The sequence below is a fragment of the Chanodichthys erythropterus genome, chromosome 1, assembly GCF_024489055.1.
Source record: "Chanodichthys erythropterus isolate Z2021 chromosome 1, ASM2448905v1, whole genome shotgun sequence".
NCBI classification, from domain to species: Eukaryota; Metazoa; Chordata; class Actinopteri; order Cypriniformes; family Xenocyprididae; genus Chanodichthys; species Chanodichthys erythropterus.
In genome coordinates, this window is record NC_090221.1 from 27,747,963 (window position 1) to 27,774,980 (window position 27,018).

Consider the following 27,018-nt stretch of genomic DNA (forward strand, 5'->3'; position numbering starts at 1 on the left):
AAGTTACAAACATTTTGAAGTGTTCTGTTGACGATGATTCATTACATAAGCTTATTACTGTGTGTAATTTAAGCTTTAGAGTTCTCAAAAGTACAGACTTCAGTATCAATCGGTACTGAAATGTAAAAAATGTGAAGCTTTGAGCGCTGTTGAGCGGATTCGTAAACGCCTCTGATTGGCCATTGTGTTGACGTGCTTGTCGGATATGTCTGTGATTGGCTACAATAATCAATGCACGGAGTGTTTGAAAGCACACAGAAGAATTTGAATTATTATGCTTTCAAATGCTCCCATGTGTATCTGTGTAAGCGCTCTGAAGAGCATCATCAATGTCTATTTAAGTTTTTGCGTTGATCATTAAAGCCAATCACAGACATTTCCGATGAGCTGTGAACACATCGGCCAATCAGAAGTGTTTCCGAATACGCTCAACAGCGCCCAAAGCGTCACATTTTTACAATTTCAGTTCCGACGTGGTACTTTTGAGAACTCTATTAAAGGTGCACTATGTAAGATTTCTGTCCACTAGAGGTCGCTAGATGCCCATTCAAAACTGAGGCGTAGCTTGATGATGCCAAGTTTGAGCACGGAATCTTGGGACATGTGGTCTTCACATCACAGCTGCTGCAAAAGAATAGGGATAGGAAGAAATCATGTTCATGGATGCGATTATTAAGGTTACTGTAGTATGAAGCAGAGCAGGACCGAGTGTTGTGGGAGCTGAACGAGGCTGCTGGAGCGATTGCCCAACACACGCCTCACGAGAAGCAGAACTTTTATTATGACACAGTCGCCACTTCCGCTTTTCCGGTCATGAGTATGAGGTAACACAGCTCTGTTTATCATATTAGATATATCGGAGAGTGTTGAAAATGATGTTATAGCGTTACTCTATACAATCGCTCGGTGGCTGCTGTGAGACACTTGTTGAACACTGCAGTAAGCTAGATCGATTTTAGAATATCATATTAAATGCTGGATGACTTTTGATAAACGGCATGCAATTAATTTTAAAACGTATTGTATGATGGAGAAAATTCTGTATTACTGTTACTAAAAATAAAGCTGCATCTGATTATGCTATGTTAGCTACTTGACAAAATAGTGTTTTTCTCTGAGGCAAGGTAAAGCATGGTACTCGCAAAAAAAAAAAAGAAAATTAGATTTAAACAATAAGACTAAACGTGTTGAGCTATATAACAATAATTAGTTTTCTGTCTATAAACATAAACCGTTGTTCCCTTGCCTAGTAAAACATGTAATATATCAAAGCGTCTTTGGTGTTTCCATGGTTTCTACAAAATAAAACCAGAAACCGAGGGTAACGCCTATCACCTGTCAATTTTTATGACGCAATTGTAGTCTTTTAAAACGGCATCTAAAATAAACCAAGAACAATGTTGTAAAAAATCTCGATTTTTCGATACATATTGATACTGAAATATCTTAAATGCTTCCAATACTCATTTTCAGCAGAATAGATACACAATACCAGCTGCGTTTTCTTGCTCTCTCATCTCTCCGGCAGCGAGTTGACACATAAGCCCACCTCCTCTCACTCACATTTAATTTGTTCCAGATGAATATGGTTGGTGTTACAGGACTTGAATTTCGGTGTAGGATTGAGTGTACATTGTGCATAATTTTAATAATTCCCGCAGATTTTATGCTCACACACAAAGCGCACGCACATAAAGCCACCTCTCAGCTCTAAAGAGTGTTCTTTTTCGCTGACAGCACTTAAACAGAGAAATACACACAAAATAATGCTGGTTTTGGCGAGTATTCACATAAACACAGTCAGTTGTGTTTTAATGCATGTGTAACAGTATAATTTATCTGTGCGTCAGGTCCTAAAGAGACAGTAGCCTAATATACCTGCTGCCAAATTATGAGATGATAAAAATATCTAAATGGCAGGTTTTCCGCATGGTATCAATATCAAAATTGTGGCCAGTAAAAATGCTGAGTGGCAAGTAACTTTAGAAAACCACTAGCCACAGTGGCTGGTGAGCAAAAAAGTTAATGTCAAGCCCTGTTTACATTATTTATAAATGTAATAAAATACAACTTATTCACAGATACAACAATTATATTTTTCCTATCAACAAAGCAATTTTGACACGGTGTGACTTTTTTCCAGAAAGTACAGTAATATAATTACAAGTACTTAATTTTGGGAACCTGATTACATATATACCTCCCTTAAAGCTTATTTCTTTAGGGTAGCTTTTACTTGATTATATTGAAAATTGAAATTTTTAATTTACTTGTTTTTGATAGTATGTTCTTATTTGGTGTGTTATTATATATATATATATATATCACTTGTTTTAGAGTATTGTTTGTATAATTGTATGTTTTCTTTTTTCTCCTGCGAAACGCTTTGAGATGCTACTTTTTAAAAGGCACTATAGAAAATAAAGTTTATTGTTATTATTATTATATAACCACTTACTACCCAGAGTACTGCGTACTGTGTAGGAGACCTGTAGCAACAAAATTATTTAAAGTGGGAACCTTCTTTTCCCATGAATGCATTGATGTTGATTCGAAAAGATATAAGAGAATACAGTACGACACTGACAAACTCCACACCAATTTCAAGGGTACATTTGAAGGATATAGTCATTGTTTCATAAGCTCTTTTTCATGAACAGACTGAATGTACAAGGTCACATGGGCAATGACAGAAGCGAGAGAGCTTTCTTCTTCATTGTAAATGAAGGACACAGAAGAGACATTCAAATGATGTGGATGCTTTTGTCCATCTGAACTCCATCTGAACATTTGAAACTAAACTGATTACACCAATTGTTTTCATGTATACCAGCAAACAAAGAATTGCCAAAGGAAAAAAAAAAAAAAAAAAAAAAAAAATTGCATCTCAATGTTAATACTACAACTAGTACAAAAATAAAACTCAATAGTTGTGCAATCCCTAATAAATGTCAGTCCCACTTTCATAAATCAATTTGTTTTGACTTTTGGCACTGGCCCCGTATTGACGAGTGCCATTTCCTCAAGGTGGACTGGGTTCAACTAATCTCATGTCACAGTGTTATATAACCATGTCCTGCATACATTCAAACCACAGAATCAAAAAGAGTTGACATTTATACTCATTTATACACTTTTTTATACTCAGTTATATTTTAACATGCACATTGTAAAGTAAATAATATTTGTAATGTAAATCGCTATTTAGGTGATCGTTATAAATTGACGAATAACCCTTTAAAAAGGTCAGTAGCCACTGGGGTCAAAGTTTCAAATTGTGAACTTTGACCTGGAATCAGGTTGAATTCATTGCAAAATGTTGATGTGAATCTTTATAGTTGTCGTATTTTGAATTGAATAATCTATTCCTGAATTATGCATTTGCTTCCTGAACGTGATTTTTGTATGTTTCACCACCTGTCACACACATTTAGAGGTTTCAGACGAGCTTACCTGATTTAGTACAATAATCTCATCTGCATCCACAATGGTGGACAGCCGGTGTGCAATAAAGACAGATGTTCTGTCCCTCACCATCTCCTTCATTGAAGTCAGAATATTCTGCAAAGAAAATGAGAAAAAAAAAAAGATGGTGTGTTTGAAAAGTGTTGTTTCTCTTTTATCTTTACTCCACTGAATGAGTCTGCAAGGTTAAAAAAGATTGTGATATTTTTGAGATGTTTCATTAAGAAACCGTCTGCCTCATGACAGCAACATTTCACTGTAATAACAAGCGCTGATATGATTGACAGGATTTATATGAAGACCTTCTGACAGTAAGATACATTAAAACAGTAGAAAGCCAACAGAGCAAACACTTCCTTGACTATAAGGCATAAAGCCTCATGAAAATGAAACAGCTTAGTGTAAATATCAAAGGAAAAGTATTCTCAAAACATTGGGGAAAACTAGCAGTACTGAGCAGATATATTCTTTCTTCAAAGATCTGTTAGTGATCTACACTGCTAAATAGTTCAAAAACTAGGCAGATAAACCAAATGGGTTTAGTCTTTCAGCAAAGAAAAGAAGAACCTTCTCGATCTGGCAATATCTTGTCTGACCGGCTGGCTTTAAAGTGGTCATGTCACGTCACGATGAAGCAGAAAGGCTCAACGCAAAGGATTTTTCTCAAACATTTTCTTAAGAACAACTTAGGTTTTTTCTTAAGAAAATGAAAGGCTTTGGTGTTATTTGGTTGAAAGGTGGGTATTGCAGAAGACTCACCAAATGAAAAACCTCAAAGCGCGTCTTTTTGCACTGCCTGCAGATTATCGTAGACATCCTAATAAGCGTGCAGACTATGTTCATCGCGACTGGCTTGATGAGAGTTAATCACTCAGCGCTGTGATTTTAATGAAGCATGTCAAGTTAAAATAGTTATTTTAAAAGGGCCCGTCTCAAAATGCAGAGGTCTTTCCCATTATTTTTCATTCCATCTTTCTTGCACTCTTTCTACAGTAAATGAGTCTGTGTGCTGCCTTTACACATTATGTATACGCGTTCACTCCTCATTCCTTGTACTAGTAATATGTATTATATGTAGCTTGTGTTATGTTGGAATTTTTAATCTTTGAAACAACCCAACAAAATCATTAAACATCTTACCTTTGGGGATTTAAAGGATTAGTTCACTTTAAAATGAAATGACCCCATGAAACTGCCATACGGATTCTATTTGCGTCTAAAGCTCAACTTACGTGATGCCGTAACGCCATGTCCTACGTTATACGGCACATAAGTTACGCTTTACACGCAAGTAGAATCTGTATACGCGTTTGGACAGAAGCTAGTTATTTTACTTTATAATGTGTTAAATATGGATATTTTTCTTACACAAACAGTTCAAAAAGCCTTTATTAACCACCCTGAGCCATGTGGAGTACGTTTATTTTGAACGGATGAACTTTCTTGAGCTTCATACTCATTGATCCCATTCACTGCCATTATAAAGCTCGGATGCATCAGGATTTTTATTAATATAACTCTGACTGTATTCATCTGAAAGAAGAAAGTCATATACTCCAAGGATGGCTTGAGGGTAAGTAAATCATGGGGTCATTTTCATTACAAAGGGAGCTAATCCTTTAAGACAGGTTGGAGACTATCCTAACTTTAAGAAGTTATTATTTTTAAGAACACATTCTTTTCAAGAATGTACTACTTGTTAAATGTCTTAATGTTCTTATCTTTTTTCTTAAGATTGTTCTTAAGAAAAGTTTTTGGGGATACAAAATATTCTTATCTTTTTTTCTTAAGTTAAAATAAGATACATAAGAAAAATTAAAATAAGAAGAAAATGGCAGTTAAGAAGAATGTTTCGTGAATCCGGCCCCTGATTCCTTTCACAGCTGTTTACGTTCACTTAAGACATACTCGACTGTGTTTATGAGAACACTTGCCAAGACATGTATTTTGACATTTATTTTGGTATTTAGAGGAATAAATTCAGTGTCCACGTGGACGCTAGCTATCTGTGGCTGTGTGCATAGATTTTGCCTCTTCTTGCATTGGAATGGTTTAAAATCGCTTTAATGTGTAAATTGGCAAGACAAAAACTTTCACTCTATGAGGCTTAAACTTTGCAACTAATCTGCAAATCACGTGTGTCGAACCATGGGGCCTGGTCTGTATGGATCATGGATCAACTATGATCTGTTAAACACCTGAGTAGGTACTACATTTGAATTTACTTTGTGACTGTTAAAAAAAGTACATTCTATATAGTATGAATGAAATTCAGATCATCATCCGCCATGTTGATACGTGTCCTACCAGTGTCAGTTGCATCTTTACAGTTCCATTCCTGAATATTCTCCCGTGGCCTCATGGGATAGTAAAATGTCCATCGAATGTGCACTTCAGAATCTCGGCGGAAGTAATAGGACATCTGGAGACACTTTTTCTTTTTTTTTTTTTATTTACTGTTTTTCAAATACCATGTATTTGGACACACTACTCTTTAGGCGTAGTTTTTTGCATACTATATAGTATAGAATTATTTCATTTTGGACACAGCGCTAGTGTATTTGACCGTTTAGGTGCACACCTGAAGCACAGAGATCACTTTGCTTGTTCGTGTTCCATTCCATCTCTGAGCGCACACACAGGATGTCACCCAAGGAACAGTGCGAGTTCTCTTTCATGCTTTAAATAACTTTTTAATATGAAGCATGTCCTATTTTACAAAATTTCACTGGTTTGCACTTTAAGTTTGAGCTTTTAAGGAGGAACAAAATTAATGGAATTAGGCACAATAATAATTTTATCTGGATTATCGTATTTTCATAATCACTGGAAGCTAAAAATTAAAATCAAAACTCAGTTTCAATTAATCGCACAGCTCTACTGCGATGTCACAGATCAATACATGGCCACAGTTTTGGTTAGAGGTTGGCTGTGTGCAGCACCTACAGCTCTGCAGATCTTCTAAAGAATCTCAATTAGGGCTGGGCGATATATCGAATGCTGATAAGCCACGCAATATCGCGTTCAATATCGATATGAATCGCCGTCGATATTGAACGCGATATTGCGTGGCTTGTCAGTGAACTACGGCTCTGTCTATTAAATGCCGCTCCATTTGAAAGCAGGTGATGCCGATTTAGCGGTAATCAGGGAACCGGCTTTACTGACAAAATGCGCGTGACAAAAGCATTCGATATATCGCCCAGCCCTAATCTCAATATTAGAAACGAATGCCAGTAGTGCAATTTTAACCAGAAAATAATCATTTCAGTCTGTGCTTAATGCTTTGAGTGGCACATTTCAACACATATTGCTTTCTGCATATAATGAATCTTTACAAAAGGCTGTTAAAATATATAAAACAACTATTTGACTTGACAGCAAACCCATAGCCTATTACAGACAGACAGTACTGTGCAATTGTGTTTCCATACTGGTTATTGAGGAATCTACTATTTAATCGATAAAAGAGTCCAAGGCTCTTACCTCTTCAGTGATTGAGTCTAGTGAAGATGTAGCCTCGTCATAAAGGAAAATGGGAGGGTTCTTAAGGATCGCCCGTGCGATGGCCACACGCTGCTTTTCTCCACCTATCACAAGAAAAACATGAACCAGCCACTCAAAAAAAAAAAACCATCCTATTCCTCTAAACTGAAGGTGTTCTTTAAGGATATTCACTTTCTTTTCTGAAATACTCCTAAGACAATGAATGACGCATGTACCTGAGAGCTTCAGACCTCGTTCTCCAACCTGTGTCTCATATCCATGTGGCATTCTGAGAATGGCATCATGGATTCCAGCAAGTCTGGCCACACGGTACACATCCTCTGCTGTGGCGTTGATGTTACCATACAGCAGATTGTAAAATATGGTATTGTGGAAAAGCACAGCATCCTGAAATTATATTTACATTTGATTTTTCAGTAGATACTTTTTAACCATCGTTCCATAAAAAAAAAAAGTTTTCTCACAGCCTAAAATTAAGTCTGATTATGGTTCCCATGGTACCTTATTAATATATATAATAATATATATATATATATATATATATATATATATATATATATATATATATATATATATATAATAATATATATATATATATAGAGAGAGAGAGAGAGAGAGAGAGAGAGAGAGAGAGAGAGAGAAAGAGAGAGTTTTCTTTAAAAACAAAAAAACAAAAAAACAACATTTTGGTGTTTTGATAATTTTGATAATTGCATCTGATAGTGTTCACACTGCCAGCAACTTTGTCGCTGCATGTCGCCAGTGGCTGGTGGTGAATTCACTAGCGGGTTCTTGTGGGAGACAAACAGTTTTCAAATAAAAAAATAAAAAAAAAAAAAAGGAAAACTATTGCGTTTTGGCCATTATTTCCTGAAAACAAGCTTTTGAAATTGGGTTTCTGAAACATTATTGTCTCCATGTAAACAAAAAAAATGCAAATTTGTGAAAATGATGACATCATGCGCATGCGTATTACATGTTCAGTCTATAGGCGCGTAGTGTTTCTTTACAAAGTGACATCGCCAACTACTGGCCTGGCAGCATAATACACATTTTTGTCATTTTCACAAATTTGTGTGAACGGCAATCGTTTTGAACAACGTTGTCGTCTGTACGTGAAAAAGCAATTTTTTTTTTTCCTTTTTGAGTACATCGTAGTTATATAAACATACCCTAAACATGAATCATAAAATGCTTAATATTAAAAGATGAACGAGTGCTCTTTGCCATCGCAGCTATTTATCTGCAGTGAAAGCGCAAGCACCGTTCTATCTGGGTTCACAAAACCATTCAGGCTCGAAACCATTCACCACTCATTGACTTCACTCCGATTGATTGTCTATCCCTGTGTCACCAGAACTCACCAGCTCTCCATTGAAATGAATGGAATTGTGACACTTTGACGCTGCGCGGCGCTGGCGGTGTGAACGGGGCTATAGAATTAAAACCAATCCCTCACCTGAGGCACGACACCCAGAGCTTTCCTCAAGCTCTCCAAACTAACATCACGAATGTTCTGGCCTGCGATGTAAATGTTGCCCTGCTGTGGCTCGTAGAAACGAAAGAGCAATCTGACAATTGTGCTCTTCCTAGAAAAAAAAAAATAAAAAAAAAATTCTTAAAGCACTGTCTCAACTGTGACCAACATAAAAACAGTCTGCATGCACTGGGTACAAAATAGGACTTTCTATTGTTCTATTGTTTTAACAAAGGGTCAGAGTGAGGTGGTGGAAATACTGGGAATTCAGTTATTAGTTATTCACAGAGTTTTATAAATGTACATTACATTTTTAACAAATTAAAATATAATTCATGGTCTCAACCATTCGTTCACAATTTTAACCCTGATGAATATTGGCATTGTCATTCTGGAATATGGTCATGATGTGTCTTCCTACAAGGTTGTTTAAGAAATGAAAAGCTATACACTCCATCTTTAAGGGTTAAAAGAACTGTTGTCAAACATATAACATGCTAGAAACAAAAATCACTGTAATAATGATCAATTCATAGACTCTTAAGTATTTGCACATTAACTACATTAACTAATGTTTAACTAATGATCCTTACCGTAAAGTGTTACACCGCTTTTACCCTTTTACAATATTTTATGAACATTTTGAAGCGTCAAAGTGGTAGTTGCATAGCTGTCTATGGAGAGACAAATATCTTTGTTTGTGTTCCGAATAAGAATGAAAGTCTTGAGTTTGGAATGACATGAGGGTGCACAAATGACAGAATTGTAATTTTTGGGTGAACTATCCCTTAAACTGTGAAAATGCAACATCACAGTCTGTGAAAACAGTCCATTTCAAACTTTAGTTTAGACCTGAACAGAGAAGATCTTTAAATCAGAGCCTTAAATGTTGGTTGGTAGTTGCTGATAACCTTATTTACCCGCAAATTAAATAAAAAAAATATATATCATAATTTTTCTTTCAGAACTTTGGTAACGGTTAAGTTTGACAAATGCTGTCAACAATGTGTGTAAAACAAATTGAATGATATTTGTTACTTGACTTTCTGCCATGCTCTAAAAAGGGTTCAAATTATGAAACTTCAGTCATATCAGTGTTATATGGTAATAATCAATGTCTTTATTGCCGTATTTCTAAGTAAAAGTGCTCCAATTTGTACCCTATTGTGCCAAGATCACAAGTTCATTGAAACCTCAAGGTAATATAACACAAGTAAATCTTTCCTGGGGCACTTACCCAGATCCACTGCCACCAACAATGGCCACCTTTTTTCCTGCAGGTACTTCAAAGGAAACCCCGTTAAGCACCTTTTGTCCCTCCAAGTACTCAAAATACACATCCTCAAACCTGATGGTGGCTTCCTGGGGTGGAACGAGCAGCGGCGGCGCCATTTCTTTTTCCTTCAGGACACAAAGGTTAAAAAAAAAAAATTTTTTAGCAGTCTGAAGTTTACGTTTTGAGGCTGGAAACAGAATGCTGCTTTTCTCAAACAAATTTTGACGACAAATCAATTGTAATGGCGTCATCAAAACAATAGCACTTTGGCACATTTACACTAATTCTACACACAGATATGTTATTTGAGAAATCAAATTAGGGTCTCACAATAATGGCTTGATGGGCAGTGCTGTCATGCAGTGAAAACCATTACTGATCACGGTGGGCGAACAATCGGACAGATTTTATACATGGTAATTACAGGATGCATTCAAAATTAGCCAAACGAAGAATGAGATTCATCAACCTCCCCCACTAACGCTATATGAAAGACAGGAAACGCTCAAATGTTTTTGGAATTAAAACAAATACTAGGACGAATGACATGCTTTAAAGCTTCAATTTGTAATATTTTAATCTAAAAGGAAGCTCTTGTCATGGTATTTTAAAAAGCTCTGACATTTTAGAACGGCTAAAGCAAATAATACAGCACCATTCACAGGGTATTCTTTTCACATTAAAATTACTCTCTATACTTAATTCTGCAAAAGACAGCAAAACCTAGTAAACCAATGAAGCAGGCAGCAGTAAAGGCCTAACATACCTTTATTTTAGTGTCCACGCTGAGCAGCGTGAAGAGCGTGTTCATGTCTATGAGGGCCTGTCTGGTCTCTCTGTACACAGTGCCCAGGAAGTTGAGTGGCATCGAGAGCTGGAAGAGCAGCCCGTTCACCATCACTAGATCACCCACAGTCATGGTCCCTACAAGGGTAAGAAGCCAAATTACCTGTTAGATCCTGTTTATACAAAAGTTGAGCCAGCTGAGACTTTTATACCTGCTTTTATTGGTTAGATTGGGTTTCCTGACAACATTTATCTCTCATGACATCTTCATGTCACTGCATATTGATGAGGCACATCGAAAGAAAGGCAAAAAATAAATAAATTAATTAAAAAAAGCTACAAGGGTCTAGAATTTGACCCAATTAAAGGGATAGTAAAATTCTGTCATTAATTACTCATCCTCAAGTGAACTATTTTAACGACGTTTTTAGTATCTTTCTGAGCCTTGAAAGTGGTAGTTAAATTGCTGTCTATGGTGTAGTCAGAGAGCTCTTGGATTTCATCAAAAATATCTTAATTTGTGTTCTGAAGATGAACGAAGGAAGATGAATGACATGAGGGTGAGTAATGACAGAGAATTTTCATTTTTGGGTGAACTAATCCTTTAAGGTAAAATAATTCGGTATAGCCCTAAAATGACATCACTGATTTTCACCTGCCATTATGCCATTGCTCGCCAGCACCATAATAGCGGTAAGGCCGACAGTGAAGATGGCGCTCTGACCGAAGTTAAGCATGGCCAGAGTAGAGGTAGTCTTCAGAGAAGATGACTCGTACACCTTCAGGTAACCATCATACCGCTCGGCCTCATACTTCTCATTGTTGAAATACTGAAAGCGAGAGAAACAGAAAAAGACCTTGTTGGAAAAAGAACACAATTAAAGCACTATTAAAGAAAGGTCATGACAATGACCTGTTTGAACACCAGTCGTCAAATAAAAAGTGAAAACGAAAAGTGAAAACTGAAAGTGACGTGACAGCCAAGTAAGGTAACCTACACTCAGAATTTGTCCTCTGCATTTAACCCATCCAAGTTAGTGCACACACATTAGGAGCCGTTTGAAATTAACACACACACACACACAGCAAACTGTGAACACACACCAGGAGCAATGGGCAGCCATTTTGCTGTGGTGCCCACAGAGCAAGTGGGGGTTGGGTGCCTTGCTCAAGTCATGGGTGGAAGACAGCACTGTTCATTCACTCCCCCACATACATTTTTCCTGCCGGTAATGAGAATTGAACCCACAACCTTCAGGTTGCAAGTCTGACTCTCTAACATTAGGCCATGACTAAAGACACACATTCTGTCCCCATATAAAAGACACATTCTGAAGGAGAAATTAATTTAGAATTTTACTTGAGATTGTACAATTGACTGGAATCATAAACAATGAATACAATGCCCAGTACAAAAAAAGGTGCAGTGGTGATATTCAAATGGTAATACAATGGCACTGATGGTAAAATATGATTATATTCATATACTATGGCATTTACATGCCAAGATACTACAAGTAGTAACATGATATATATAAAAAGATTAGTTTTTTAAAGGTGCCCTAGAACCAGTTTTTACAAGATGTAATATAAGTCTAAGATGTCCCCTGAATGTGTCTGTGAAGTTTCAGCTCAAAATACCCATAGATTTTTTTTTTTTATTAATTTTTTTTAACTGCCTATTTTGGGGCATCATTAACTATGCACCGATTCAGGCTACGGCACCTTTAAATCGCGTGCTCGTGATTTATAATCATGGATCATGTCAGTTATTATCGCTCCGACTGCCATTTTTCGCTATTATTCTTGTTTGCTTACCTAGTCTGATGATTCAGCTGTGCACATCCAGACGTTAATACTGCCTGCCCTTGTCTAATACCTTGAACATGGGCTGGCATATGCAAATATTGGGGTCATACATATTAATGATCCCGACTGTTACGTAACAGTAATACAGTGTTTGAGACTCACTGTATGTCATTTCCATCTACTGAACTCTTGTTATTCAACTATGCCAAGGTAAATTCAATTTTTGATTCTAGGGTACCTTTAAGTGTCTGTCTTCTTAGTTAAAGGCCTCTGGGATGTGAAATCAAGCGTGTAACAGCACCCATGCCACATGCTGGTGATGCCTCAATCACATATCCAGATATCATCAAAGCTACAATTGCATCTCTCCAAACATCACCAGCTGAGTAAACCAAAGGCTAATGACTTCACAGGCTCAAAGATGATACAGAGTGGCTCAAACATCTGAGACTGTTCAGCAGGGAGAATGATGGGAGTGAAAACAGCTGCACAGAGAGAGCGTGGCTCTGAAATAGAAGTGCGCCACAATTAATTAGCTCTGAAATGTGACAAACAGGGGTGCGGCGATAAACAGCGACTGCTGTTTATGTGGAGGACTGACAGGATTATGAAGAGCAACCATGATAAAAAAAAAATACCTGAGCTCTACTCCCCCCCCCCAACACATGAATATATGGCCATACATTTGGCCTAATGATAAAACTTATATTTATAATATATGAATTTCACTCAAATTATTAATTAAAAAAATTATTTATGTACAAATCACCACTGCTGTGTGTAGTTCGAAGATGCAGAGCCTGATTATCATAAAAACAAAAACAGACAAAGTAACTGTTAAAGTTGTGTCTAAAATGTACATTACCGAACACTAACTTCTTGTTATTGAATGTTATATAATAGCAAGATCACTCACAATTGTGCTTAGTCTGAATATCAACTCAGCATATATGGGACATATTCAATAATTTTTCCCCCTGTGGTGTCAAGGAGAAAGATGGTGCATCTTGTTAGCATAACAATAATCTCAGCGCCTTTATGAACACATAACGGACAGCTCTCCTGGATTGCCGTGACATTCAGAACATTCCATTACAGCTCATCAAACTCAGCTAAGACTCCTGTGCCAATTATCAGAGGAAGCGAAATGTTTGGAGGATTGTTTCGCAAGTGTGGCTGCTTTAAAGACGTGCATGGTGCTGTCAGCAAGTGTGTTTAGAGAGAAACAGACAGATATGGGGGTATATGTGCTAGTGTAACGGATTTGGAGTGGGTGGAGATCTCATTATGCATGCACACTGGCTTAAAGTGACATTAAATCCACATGCATTGACACCAGTGACACAAAACAAGCTTGGCACAAAATATATCTGCTCTTAACCTGAACACAAAACAGATTGAGAAGAAGGGCAGAAGATCAGAGGGTTGAGACAGAAACCAAGCAAAACAGCTTGTTGGGGAATAAGATACAAGCATATAAACAATTTGTGAAGGTGAATGAAGTATTTCTGACCCAGCACATTTTACTGATTAGAACATGTTATATGACTACATTTACAAAAGAAACCGTGTGATTTAGAATGCTGTGTTCTAGTGTGGCAGGAACACACCAAGCCGACGGTCGGCAGTCAGGCAGTTTTTCTTCGTCGGCCGATTAAGTTTTCTCAGTGTGTTCCTCACAGTCAGCTGAAGTTGGTCCTCGTCGGCTTTCTTTCGGCCGATTCGAAATGTTGAATCGGCGTCGGAGCTCGTCGGCCCATCGGGCCATCTGATCATTCTACTGGTACGGAAAGGCATTTAATCTCACGCAGGCGCAAAATGGACGTGCTACTTGGCCGTCGGCTGTTTAGTGTTGGTTTGGTGTGTCAGGGCAACTTTGGACACAGATGCTGCCGACGTGAGCCAACCCCGCAGTCTGCTTTCGTCATTATACAGAATTTGTAGCCAAGGCAATCAACATTTTAAAGCTTCAAAACGTTCATAAAGACATTGTAAAAGTAATCCATATGAATTGGTGGAATTGATACACGCACGCAGGCTACATTCTTACTGTTAATGTTTGGTACTGACTAGGAATGCACTGATACTATTTTTTAAGGACCGAGTATGAGTCAGTTACGTCCCATTAGGTATCGGTCTTTGTTATAGGGGGTATTTTTACGAGTACGAGTACAAGTACATGAGCTTGGTATTGGGCCCAATACCGATACAGGTATCGGTGCATCCCTAGTACTGACAACCACATTTACTTAAAAGGTTTGAATCTCAAAAGGGCCTTAGTTACAATAGTGTCTATATGAATCAAGTAACCAACGTCAAGTCTGTGTTCTATTCGTGACTATCACCTATAGTCAAAACTACAGTAGTATTGAAGAAGACATCCATAAAACTACAAAATCTTGTCACAAATGACACAACATGAGTCCAATCAAGGTGCAAGTTCATTAGTCAATTATTTGTGCTAAAAAAAAATCGAATTTAGACATTTCCATCCACTATCTTTCCTGCTTTGGGTTGCCAGATGTCATTAGAATAAATCCAGTGGTGGACAGTAACAAAGTACAGTAATGAAGTAAAAATACTTAAGTACATTTTTCTAGTTAAGTATCTGTACTTTACTGGAGTATTTTTATTTTGAGAAACTTTTACTTCACTACATTCCAAAGTATAATATTATACTTTTTATTCCACTACATTTCATAAAAAAATATACCGTTACTTCTTATTTTGAACTGAAGAAATAATCACATGCTCCAAGATGCAACAGCAGTGTGCGATTCATGAACGAACTGACTATTTTCAATGAACCTGTAAAACCGGATCGCAAATCGCACCAAATGATTCATTTTGAGAAATGGACTGAGAAGATTGCAGCTTTTCTCAAGTCAGCAACTCACTGATTCAATGATCCGTTCAGAGTGTGTCTCTAGTTAACTGAATGTACGAGTCCGACTCAAAATGAGCCAAGAACCGGGAGATCCTCGGAGCTTGAGTGTGCGAAAAGTAAGTTAAAAATTTTAGGATTGATTATTGTAAATAAATCTCATCTTTAGGTCACATCTGTCAGTTGTTTGTGAACTAAATCTGCTGTACAAGGGTGAGCTGTAATGCTTAAATGTGGGCATGTCCATATCACCATCTCTACGGTGTAGATTTTAAGTTTAAACAAAACTTTTATGTTGTTTAAAATAACAAATTATTGCACTTGCATTCTTCCCCACTGGCATAGCAGTTTCAAATGATATAAAACTAATATGTTTGCATAGCGTTCATTTAAATATGTTATACATTTAGCCCTAATAATCATGATTATAAGTTTAACCATTATCGTGCAGCCCTATTATGAGTTTGAGTGGTGGCCAGACCACAAACCTCCAGTGGAAAGAGTGCCTGAATCTGAAACCTTTTGTTGACACATACAGCTCATATCTGCTTCTATGTAAGTTACCAAGACCAAACACATGAAAACCCACAACACTCACTAGACATTCATATGTGCTTCTCTAACACTATATAGCATGACAGACAATTAGTAATCCAGTATAATGCAATCCCTGAAACATTGTTGCTAGAAAACAAGCAAGCAAACAAACAAAAAAACTTAAAGTAGGCTAGTTGTAAAGTGACAATGCAGTTTATGATGTGACCCACCTTAACAGTTTCATAATTGAGGAGAGAGTCAATAGCAGCATTTCCAGCATCATTATCAGCCTTATTCATCTCGATCCTGAATTGTGTCCTGATCAAAGACACAGATGGGTGATTAATACAGTAGTAATCAAGGCCCCGTTTACACCTGGTATTAAGATGTGTTTTGGTTGATCGGATCACAAGCAGACGAGGGAAACACATACCCATTTACACCTGGTGTTTTAATCCACCTCTTTTGTCCACTTTTAACCACTTCTGTCCTGATTTCTTTGAGTGGAGGATCTATGGACGGGTAAATATATGGGCTTTTTCACATCTTTCAATTTAATGTATGGAATATGTTCAGGCAATTTACATATGAATGTACCCGGAGACGATATACGGAGAGCAACAACTTTCGTTTCTGCTCTGACAGCTGCAAGACCATGCCAAACACTGAGTGTTGTTTAGAAATCAGGAATGGTGAGAGAACATTGTGTTTGGTATGTTTATCGTCTTCAAACCAAAGTTGGGTCTTCGGCCAACAAAGTTTAAATGCCATCTGGCTAGTGCACTTCCCATAATGCTTATGCGTTAGGCCAGTAGGTGGAGATTAGGCGGCCTTTTGTGGCCATTCATCACATATTTACACTATAAAAGCAATCTGGTCAAATGCGTTTTCGACTACCTCTGGAAGTGGTCAAAAGTGGACAAGCTCAAAACATTTTACAAACCATTTACAGATGTATTTAGTGTCATCCACTTTAGATCCGATTGACAAAACACATCTTAATACCAGTTGTAAACTGGGCCCAAGTGAGAACAAAATGCAGTTTTTTTTTTTATTGCAACAACCGATGGCTGCTATTTGACAGACACATACAGTACCTCCATTGTGTAACAGCGATTGTGAATGCAGTGTATGCTGAGAGGGTCCCAAGAGTGACCACAGCAAACTGACCCCCGCATTTATAATACTGCAAAGAAACAGCTGTGGGTTACTGAAAGAGTGACATGTCTTTATATGCATGACATACATTGAGTCTCTAGAGAGCAGCTACATACATCTTCATAATCTACACTCATTCATTATCAGGCACATCAGCACATGGGACCCACAATACAAGATTATCAAGGCTTCTGGTGTTAAAGGTGCAGTTGGTGATCTGGGAAATTCTAGCATTAGCCTGCTAGCATTGAAAGCTTGCAAATCGCCATCCAAAGCCATGCCTCCTCCAAAACACTGAACGCTCACACACACACACACACACACGTGTCAAAGTAAAGTACATAAAATTACAATAATAATGAACGTAAACAACTTGTCCCTGACTGCCGCAGATTAATTTCGACGTTGATACGGTTGACGTGAACAGCTCTGGTTAGAACGTCACAGGTTTCCATCCCTTAATTACGGTAGTTATGGGGGGGGGAATGCAGCATAAGCTTGTTGTTTTGGGGGAACTGTAAAAGGTGCCTGCTGTTTGTTTGAAATGCTCTGTGACTGAGGTCTGTCTGTATAAAGTCTGCATAGAATGAAACGTGTCGACGTTGGGCTGTGCGATATGACGATCGTTACCACGAAATAAAATGTGTATCGTTAGAGATTTTGATATATCGTAATATGTAAATATATTGCACTATTGAAACTTGCAAATGCATGAATGAGAATATAAAGAGCGGGACGTGCTTGATGTTAAAAGAGTTATAAGCTCAATATATCCTGAAAAGGAACTCAGTGCAGCACTCGTGCTGACTGGCAAACTTCCAAAGTGCGCACATGACACCTGCCTGTCTCAGAAGGCAATCGCGAATTAGAGACGTGCTCGATGTTAATGTGTATTAAGCACAATAATTAGGCGTGGGCGATATACTGGTAGACACGATTAGCAGATTGAAATTTGTCAACTAGAGATTTTGGACCATCGTCTCTGTCAAGGTTATGCTCACGTGAAATTTTTGAACCGTTTAAGTGCAATTAGCAGCGAAAGAGAGCTAATTTCAGCATATGCACACGCTCTCTGAAGAGACTTTCACATGAAGCCGCTGTTCATAAAGCACGTGAGGACTGAACCGAGCGCTTTTTGACGCCTAATTTGGCTTGACTGGTTAAATACACATACCTACTTGCCAAAGTGACCACGTATTTGCAAGTAAACAGCCATTTAAGGTACTTAAGTGAGAAAGACAAGGCTCGTGTTAATGGATCGGTGCAGTCAGTCTTAAAGGGACAGCATCCAAATTGACCTGCTGTCATTATTAATGCTAATCAAACAACAAAAAAGGGAAAATATCTCACTGCTTGCTTTTGTAACTTTAATAAGAATAAATGTACATTTAATTTACACAGTAAAGACTATGCATTGTTTTTATACCTTTGATTACTTTATACATTTTCTAGTGCTTGAAGTTTTCTCATGTAGGCCTATTTCATCTATCTTTGATCTATTGTAGTTTGTCTTCTTTACTCTCTCTTTATCACAGTTTATTTGTCTTCAGTAAGCTTGAGAGTTTTTTAGGCTAGTATTAATTTTTTAAATTATATTGAAATTGAAATCTTATTTAAAGCAAAAATAACTATATAGTGATATAAAATTACTCATATCGTGATATAAGATTTTGGTCATATCGCCCAGCCGTATGACGACGTATGATGTATGCGCGAACAGGGTGCACAAGGGTATGTAAAAATATATGTTGACAAGCAGACAGTACATCGTATTATTTAATTCGGACAGAATACAAAGACTGGATGAACATTTTAGGGTCCTATGCCTTCCTTAGACAATATATATTTATCAGGGATGCAAACAGGTAAGGGGGAAAAAAGGTGAGAACATTGCATGGGGTGGGGGCATGTTCCGCACAGATTTTTTTTTAAAGATATTTGCTTAACATGCTCATGTTTAGTTATTTTAAGAGATTTTTTAATTTATTTTTTATTACCTTATATGTCAAAAACTGTAATTTTTCACAAAATAACATTGTTGCAACGATTGGTCAAAATCTCATTTTATAAAATATATAGTGCTATGGAGGAGGCTATTTAAGACAAAATTGGCAGATTAGAAAGCAAGACTGAGCTAAACTGGAAACTGTTTTCCCTCTTTCTCTTCTCCATTCCCACATCTCAGACCTCAAATACATAAAATATTACCCTTTATAGACAGTTTTTAAAGTAAAGAGTAAAGGAAACACTGTTCAGTACTTATTGAAACAACCAGTTCATCATTTACCCTTGTAAGTTCACAAATACCCTTGTAAGAGACCCCCCTCCCCCCCGTTAAACATATTGATTGCCATCAGGATACCAGTATAACTTTCAACCAGTGCAACAAAAAAATGTTTCTGTAGAGAATCACCTATTGCACCTTTAATATCTCCTGTGACTGTATTTCCTTGAGCGGAGGGTCTCTGACTACATACTGTACATGAGCTGAACTTTGAATGTGTGTGCTTCACATGATCTGTCTCACTTGACTGTGTGTTGACTGTTGTGTAGGAATAGTGAAGATGCCAGTTGAAATCTTGTACATGTCTCTGTATGTGCTCATCTGGTTCTTAAATGAACTGTTAATTGAAGTGGAAGGTTATCAGTGAATAAATAACTTAAATGTCATTCCATTCCCTACACAAAGCTATCATCTGACTTCAGGAGATTGGGAAAACAGAGCAGGACTTCCGTGCTAATTCTTAAACATGGAAAAAGTGCCATGTTAATGATGTGTTATACTGAAGAGTGTCACATTACTGATGATGTCTCACATTAGCCAGGGGAACAAAAGAATGATTTTTATTTTATATATTCAATGTGAATTAATGTATACATGGTCGGATGAATGTCAACAAAAACAGTAATTTCCAGATAATTTCCAGCACATGATCAACATAAAATCTGTATTTGACTATCGTAGCATCTGTGCAGTTGAAGTGTTTTATGTCACATATATGCACAGGCAGTGAAATGCTTGTCCTGCTGGTTATCTCCAACAAAAACAACTCAGTTTTAAAGACTCCAAGCTTTATAGACTAAATTGCAACAACTGAAGGAAAATTAAATTTATAAAACAGATTCATCTCAGTATTTTGGGGGGTAAACGGTTTTCAAGCTGACGTAAATGATGACCACGCATCACCTAAATTTTTTATAAATGCGGCAAGTTTACGTTGCTTGGTATTGTAATTAGTGCTTCTCCAATGGTGCATTTTGATCGTTCAGCGTCTATTTTGTGCTCAAGAACAAACTTTATCTGTGGTAAAACTGTGGCTTTAATAATTTACTAACATATGAGGAATTCATTTGGACTTACCAAAATGCTGCTGACCAGTATCATTTCAAAGAGCGTAGGCCCCAGGTTAAAGACCAGAGCGCTGAGCACAAAGCTAATTCCTCGAGTGCCACGGTCGATTGCTTTGGACAGAGCTCCTGTCTGCCTGCTCAGATGGAAACCCAGATCCAGGTTATGAAGGTGGAGAAAGACATTCTTGGCTATCCTCCTGATAGAGCTCTGAGCCACTTTCCCAAACACCGCATTCCTCAGCTCATTGAAGAGAGCTGCTCCAGCACGGGAAACACCATCTGAAAACACACACACACTTTCACTGAAGTACTGTAACAGAATAAAAGCTACAGAAAAGAAAAACTACATGTAGTGTGTGCCAGCTCATTTACGTAGTTGCTGGATAAACAGAGGGAGTCATTGGGCCTCATTCAGTAAACATGAGCAGAATGAATTGTGTAAATCGTCCGTAAAGCCGTTCTGACGTTAATTTTCGGATTCATGAAAATGTTCGTATTTTTTAAAAATGATAGTTGGTATGAATTAAATTTACTGCTGCTCCCTACCACAGTAAATGGTGTGGAAAACATTCCAAAGTTCTGTTCTTTAGACAAACTGATGACACTGCATTTTGTTTCACTATGTACCATAATATTTCACAAGTTCATTTATTTATTTATTTTGGTAGCCGAGAGTTTAAAACTGTTCAACTTTGGGTAAAACGCAGTGCTCGTCTCTGTCACTTTTTACTCAGCCCTCCAATCACAGTAGAGGAGGGGCGGGATAAATACTACACCGTCCAGCCAATCATAATTGTACAACGACTGAACAAAATTTGACTGCCATGGATATTCCAAATCATAGCAACCAAAGAGTCTCAGCTGAAAAAATGCTGCACCTCCAGAGTGCTCACAAGTGCCACCAGCTGACCGTTTTCAGAAGAGCACCAGGCATTTTTTCCAGCTGGCTAAAAACGCTTTGGTGGTCACACATTCATTGAATTATTGTTAGGCATATGGCCTATTAGTCTCTTTCACATTTATCCAATATACTGGAGGCAATCCTGAGACGCGAGTCCAGAAGCTTCCACAGAATCCCTGGACACATTTTACGTAGTTGTAATTCACTGGTCAGGATTAAGCTAATTACGAGTGAACGTGTACGCATGCCCTATTTAGGAATCTTTGGAATTCAATAACATACACATGTTTAACTATCAAATCTGATGTTTACAAAGCATTTGTGAATCTGAAGGATTTTTTTTGGGAAGGTCTATTTTATATGCAAATTACTTAGAATTTACTCGCATTTATGAAAGTTTCATGAACGAGGCCCAATGCGTGTGGCAATGACAACTTTGAATATATTAGGATTTATTGGAAGCCAGTCATAGCACTCTTAAGCCCCTGTCAATGGCAAAAATGAAGAGCCTAACATTGCATGTATGCATGTTAACTAGCTTCAGGGAATATATTCATAATTAGAGTCTGGAAACACACCAGACTACATGACAACAGTGTACTTCTTCACTCAACAGCACGTAAAGCTCATTAAACCAGCCAACATCTCATCACACCTGGGTGCAGTTTAAACTCTTCTTGACCCGTGACAGAGTATTTCTGACTCGCTGTATAGAAGGGCTGTGCGATATGGACATAAACACTTTTTTTTTTTTTTTTGACTAAAGCAAAAAAAAAAAAAAAAGAATACCACAATATTTTTGCAGAGATTTAGGAAACATAATAAGGTCAAAAAAAGTTCACATACGTTCACATACTATAAGTTCTCCAAAAAACAATGCTACAGCCAGGTATTCTACTTTGAAATGTGCGTTCCAGAATATCCGTTTTTGTTTTGGTCTGCGTGATCCCACAGAAAACACAGTGTATTCAGTGTTCCCAGCAACATTTTGTAGTGGTTGGTGGACGTCGGTCCCTCTAGGGGAGTCTGGGTGCGCAAAAGCTTCAGGAGGACCTCTTTTTATCTGAGATCAGGGATCTCAGTTCCAGGTTGTTTTTTGGTGGTGGAGTGTGGCGCGCTGGTCCCCAGTCTTTACGAGGGTGAGCACGACTTGCCATGATCCGTTTCTGAGCATCTCCTTTTTGAGAAACTGGACCAGGTTGAGGCCGGGTGGCCGACAGTCCCGACCCTTGGGCACGGTGGGGGTGGAACTTGTCAAACGCCTCCTTGGGTCTTTTAGCCTCCCGAAACCTACTGACAACAGCGTTGATAAGGGTCGCGAATAGGCCAGAAGGCGACACGGAGGCATCAAGGAGAAATACCTTATCGTTCTCCTTGACGCCAGTGAGGTTGAGCAAAAGATCTCTCTCTAAAGATGGCCCGCAACATCTCTTCAACCTGGGGCATCTTCATATAACCGACATCGTGGGCACAAAGACACGGGAAGAATATGGCTTGTTCTATGCCATTGACAGTTTGTCATGAAGATCTTGAAAGAAGGGGAGGGACCATCCCTCTGGTGCCTCCCCTTGGCCACCCAACAAAAATGTGTCAGCAAACATTGATCTTCTGGAGGTCTCTTGTTCCTGTGGCCAGTCTAACTGAAGACAGTCCGCAGCGCGAGTGACTACCTCGAGTAGCTTATTGTATGTTGCAAAATCATGCAGATCATCCTCTGAGAAAGGCTGTGAGCAGGGCGTTCTCTTGACATGATTCTCTTTTTCTTCAACTCTTTTCTTTTTGTTACAGAGAAAAAGAGAGAGAGAGAGAGAGAGAGAGAGAGAGAGAGAGAGAGAGAGAGAGAAAAAGAGAGAGAGAGAGAGAGAGAGAGAGAGAGAGAGAGAGAGAGAGAGAGAGAGAGAGAGAGAGAGAGAGAGAGAGAGAGAGAGAGAGAGAGAGAGAGAGAGAGAGAGAGAGAGAGAGAGAGATTATTCCTGCCTGACAGAACTAAGTCTTAGCAAAAGGGTATAGTTTAAGAAAGAAAGCAGCACACACGGCATACAATGTGGTTCTGAAGACAAAGGAACATGAAAGCGTACCTGTCTCACGTCTATTTATAGCCTCTGACGTGTGCATTCTGATGACGTCATCAGATTATTTAAGCCACATTCTTGGCGTGTTTGCCACACAGGTTCACAACCGGTCAAACAAAGATATTTTACCATAGCGCTGATCAGCGCAGCATTGAAAGAAGGTTTTGAAAGGGAACACTGGTATTGCAACCATATAAGCCAGCAAACGAGAATTGAGTCAGATAAAAAAAAACTCAGCATCCACCTAAAAAGCTCTATGACCAAAGGCATATTACAATGCGGATAAATTGTCTCAGCACCTTCCATTGTCAATGGAAGGTGCATGTCCTCAATCTGGACCAATTTCAACCGCTAGTTTTCAATTTTACATATTGCACCTTTAAGCATGGATGTAGTCTTAAATTTCAGACAACTAATTTAAATGCACTCAACTAGGAGTGTGCGATATATATTGTCTGCAATAATTTAATTTAATTTAATATAGTTAATAAATATCACACAAAGAGTGTGGTTTTTCTCCAGAGATCAGCATGATAACAAATGTGATGTTGATTTTATACAAGTTTAATGAACAAGAAGTTTATATTAAGTGACTTACATTTCAGACGCCATATTGCCAGTCTTTGCTCTATTATTTCACCAGAGAAAATAGTCCAAAACAAAGCCAAAGCACTGTAACTGCATCTCTGAGCAACACACAAGGGTGCTTCCTTACTGAATGAATCAGCTTTTTGAACGAATCAGTTGAAACTCAATGACTTACTCATTAACTGACATGATACACACATTCAAAGGACATGATATCCACTTTAATTTGCTGAAAGACTTGCAGACAGTGAAGGGAAGAAGCAAGCAAACAGCAGGCAGATGATTCTGTTTGGTCCCGACACATTCCGCAAATGGTCTTGTTCACAAACAATGACTTGTCCAAAATGACTTTACTACTGGTAATAGGTGGGAGTGCTCTGGAGACACAAGTTAAAACACAAACACACTGGAGTGCTACTTTATAGTTCAAGCTGAAGTTGTAATTATAAATTAAATTGTGATTCCTGAACGTTACAACACTGACAGTTCTTTAAGTTTAGGTTTTGTTTTGCTCAGGTCATGCATCAGGTCAGAGTTCACTCTTCTGCCGCAAATCAATGTGTACGGCCATCTGCTGGAAGCTAGTTATTTTACTTTATAAAGGTTTAATAAATATCCTGACGCATCCAAGCTTTATAATGGCAGCGAGCGGGATCAACAAGTATGAGCTAAAGAAAGTGCCTCCATCCGCATCCATCCATCCATCATCAAAAAAAAAAAAAAAAAAATCAATATGGCTCCAGAGGGTTAATAAAGGCCTTCTGAAATGCAGTGATGGGTTTTTGAAAGAAAATATCCCTATTTAAAAAGTTATTTAGTAAAATATCTAGCTTCTACCAGACCGCCTTCCATATTCAACTTATGAAGAATGTGTAAAACTCTTGTAGTTCAAAAAGCGTCCTACATCTTATGTATTCAAGTTACGAGAAAAGCTAAACTGACGTAATGCCATTTCCGAGGTTCTGAGGTTAACTTGTCAGTTAATTTAAATGCAAGTAAATACGATTTTTTGTAAATAAAAACAGTGAAGAATTAAGAAACATATGACCCTAAAGCTGTAATTACACAGGACTTGTTTATGACCATTGATAAGTTATTATTTTTTAAATTCTGTTTGAACAGAGATATCATGGGTCAAATATGAACTTGACATGAACATCTGATTAAGGTTTTATTTGCTTATGGAATTCAAAACCACTCTTAGTGCATCAAATTCTCAGCTTCAGAATGAATAGTGCCTTGGATACAATATCAATCAATGCAAATTCTGCATAGATAATCTGTGCCTTGCAGCACACACAAATCACACAAGCAGCAGCACGGAGAAGCATTTAATGGTCTGTGTGCACAGGACCTAATGGCTCTCATTAAAATACGCAGTTATGGGAAGACAGTGAATTTTCATTTTAAGACACAATGACTTGCTAAGTGGTTAGTTACCATTAGTCATTATCTTCATTTATCTTTATTTAAAGATGCACTTGGGCTCCATTTGGTGACACACTGCACACCGACATCTTCAACAAAAGCAAACTCTGACTAAAATACATAATAAATTAGTCTGGAATGGTCAAACTCCATGACAGGACAAGTTTGTCATGTTTATCAATTTTAGATCACACCTGTAGCGTTCTAGAATTCCCTTCTCTTGCCTGTTTTAGACACTAAATGCTCTCAGGAAATGTCTATGAATAAGCTTGCAAAATGTGACGTTCAATATTATACAGACATTCTTTTCTAATGAATGGCTGAAAAGTAGGGATGCACCGAAAATTCGGTTTTTGGCCAAAAGAGAAAAAAAGACCGTAAATAGAAGCCGAAAATATGCCACAGAGTTTACTCTCACACAGCATGTTTTGTAACTTTGCAAAAGGCTCCACTTTCGAAGATGCATAACTTTGAAGCGAAACCTGCTCCACGTTTGTGCTGCGTGCTAATGATCCATGTGTGCACTGCGTGCTCTACCCAATGTTCCACTCCATCTGTACACTCTCTGCTCAGTCACTCACAGCCTGAACACTCCACTCATGTATCAATCACGCTCACAGGAAAAGCAAAGTCCACAAGGGCTGCAACAACTAATCGATAAAATTGATAATAATCGTAAATGAAAATCATCGACAACGAATGTCATTATCGATTATTTACGTCTGCCCACGTGCACAGAAAAATTCGCCAGTGGTTTCAAAGTGCAGCACTTTCAATGGACAAAATGCATGTAAAAATAGTGGAGGAAACAGTGAGCTGATGCAGGAAATGTACGTGTTCCAAGCTGCCCAAAACATGAGATTTATTTATTTTAAGCTTCAAGCTAATGCAATAGCATAATGTTTAACATGGCTTGTTCTGTATCCAAAATAGGGGTGATGCAATATACTGGTATTGACGATAATCGTGATATTCAAAGCATGAAATATCGGCATCGTGTTAATTTAGGGTGTGACAATATACCGGTATTAGCAATAACCACAATATTTAAAATGAATAGGACTCTTATGATATCATGACTCGTAAATACTCCAGCACCAGTACCTGGTTGACCTCTCAGGTGGCAGTATTGCACCTTAACGCTGACACTTGTCAAACAAGAAGAAAAACGTAGCACTCGCAGCTATTCCAAGAAGAGAGTGAGAGGCTCTGTCCACACCTGAATAAAGTAAGCTCGACAGTATGGGAGTTTTTCGGCTTCAAAGAAAACACTCTGCAGAATGTGCCTGGCTACATCAGTGCGAAGGGTGGCAACACCACCAACCTTTTTACCCACCTCCATGTCCATCACCCTGCGGATTACATAATTTTACAGAGAGTAAGTTGCGATTATTTTACTAGTCATGGAATGGGAAATGTTAGGCTATATTAAACTTAACAGCGATTTTCTGTGTTCATATATTTAAATAAAGGGTAGGGGTGTCACGAGATCTCGCGAGACTAAAATGTGATGAGATTTCTTGTCGAGGCGAAAAGTAGTCTCGTCATATTGCCATGACAGAGTGTTAGGAGGATGATTAGGACAGAATGTCACCGCTACCTTTACATTACACCTCCACTGTCGTTTTGCTTTGTATTCAAATAAAAAACATTTAATTAAGTTGGATAACGGTCGCTATTGACTATTTTTATTAACTAACATAAAGATGAATAAATACTGTAGCAAATATATTGCTCATTGTTAGTTGATGTTGGTTAATACATTAATGTTAATAAATG

General features: G+C 37.9%; 1 protein-coding gene across 1 annotated transcript in view; it reads right to left on the bottom strand.

The window, feature by feature from the left end:
* abcb7 (ATP-binding cassette, sub-family B (MDR/TAP), member 7) overlaps nt 1-27,018 on the bottom strand; it is a 54,869-nt gene that overhangs the window by 5,709 nt on the left and 22,142 nt on the right. The window contains exons 6-15 of the mRNA XM_067404995.1: nt 20,261-20,529; nt 16,839-16,927; nt 15,972-16,059; nt 11,167-11,341; nt 10,492-10,649; nt 9,687-9,850; nt 8,432-8,561; nt 7,188-7,359; nt 6,952-7,055; nt 3,454-3,561 (exon numbers count right to left, since the gene is read on the bottom strand). Of these exons, the coding sequence (XP_067261096.1) occupies nt 3,454-3,561; nt 6,952-7,055; nt 7,188-7,359; nt 8,432-8,561; nt 9,687-9,850; nt 10,492-10,649; nt 11,167-11,341; nt 15,972-16,059; nt 16,839-16,927; nt 20,261-20,529 (1,457 nt within the window). The remainder of the gene's footprint in view (nt 1-3,453; nt 3,562-6,951; nt 7,056-7,187; nt 7,360-8,431; nt 8,562-9,686; nt 9,851-10,491; nt 10,650-11,166; nt 11,342-15,971; nt 16,060-16,838; nt 16,928-20,260; nt 20,530-27,018) is intronic.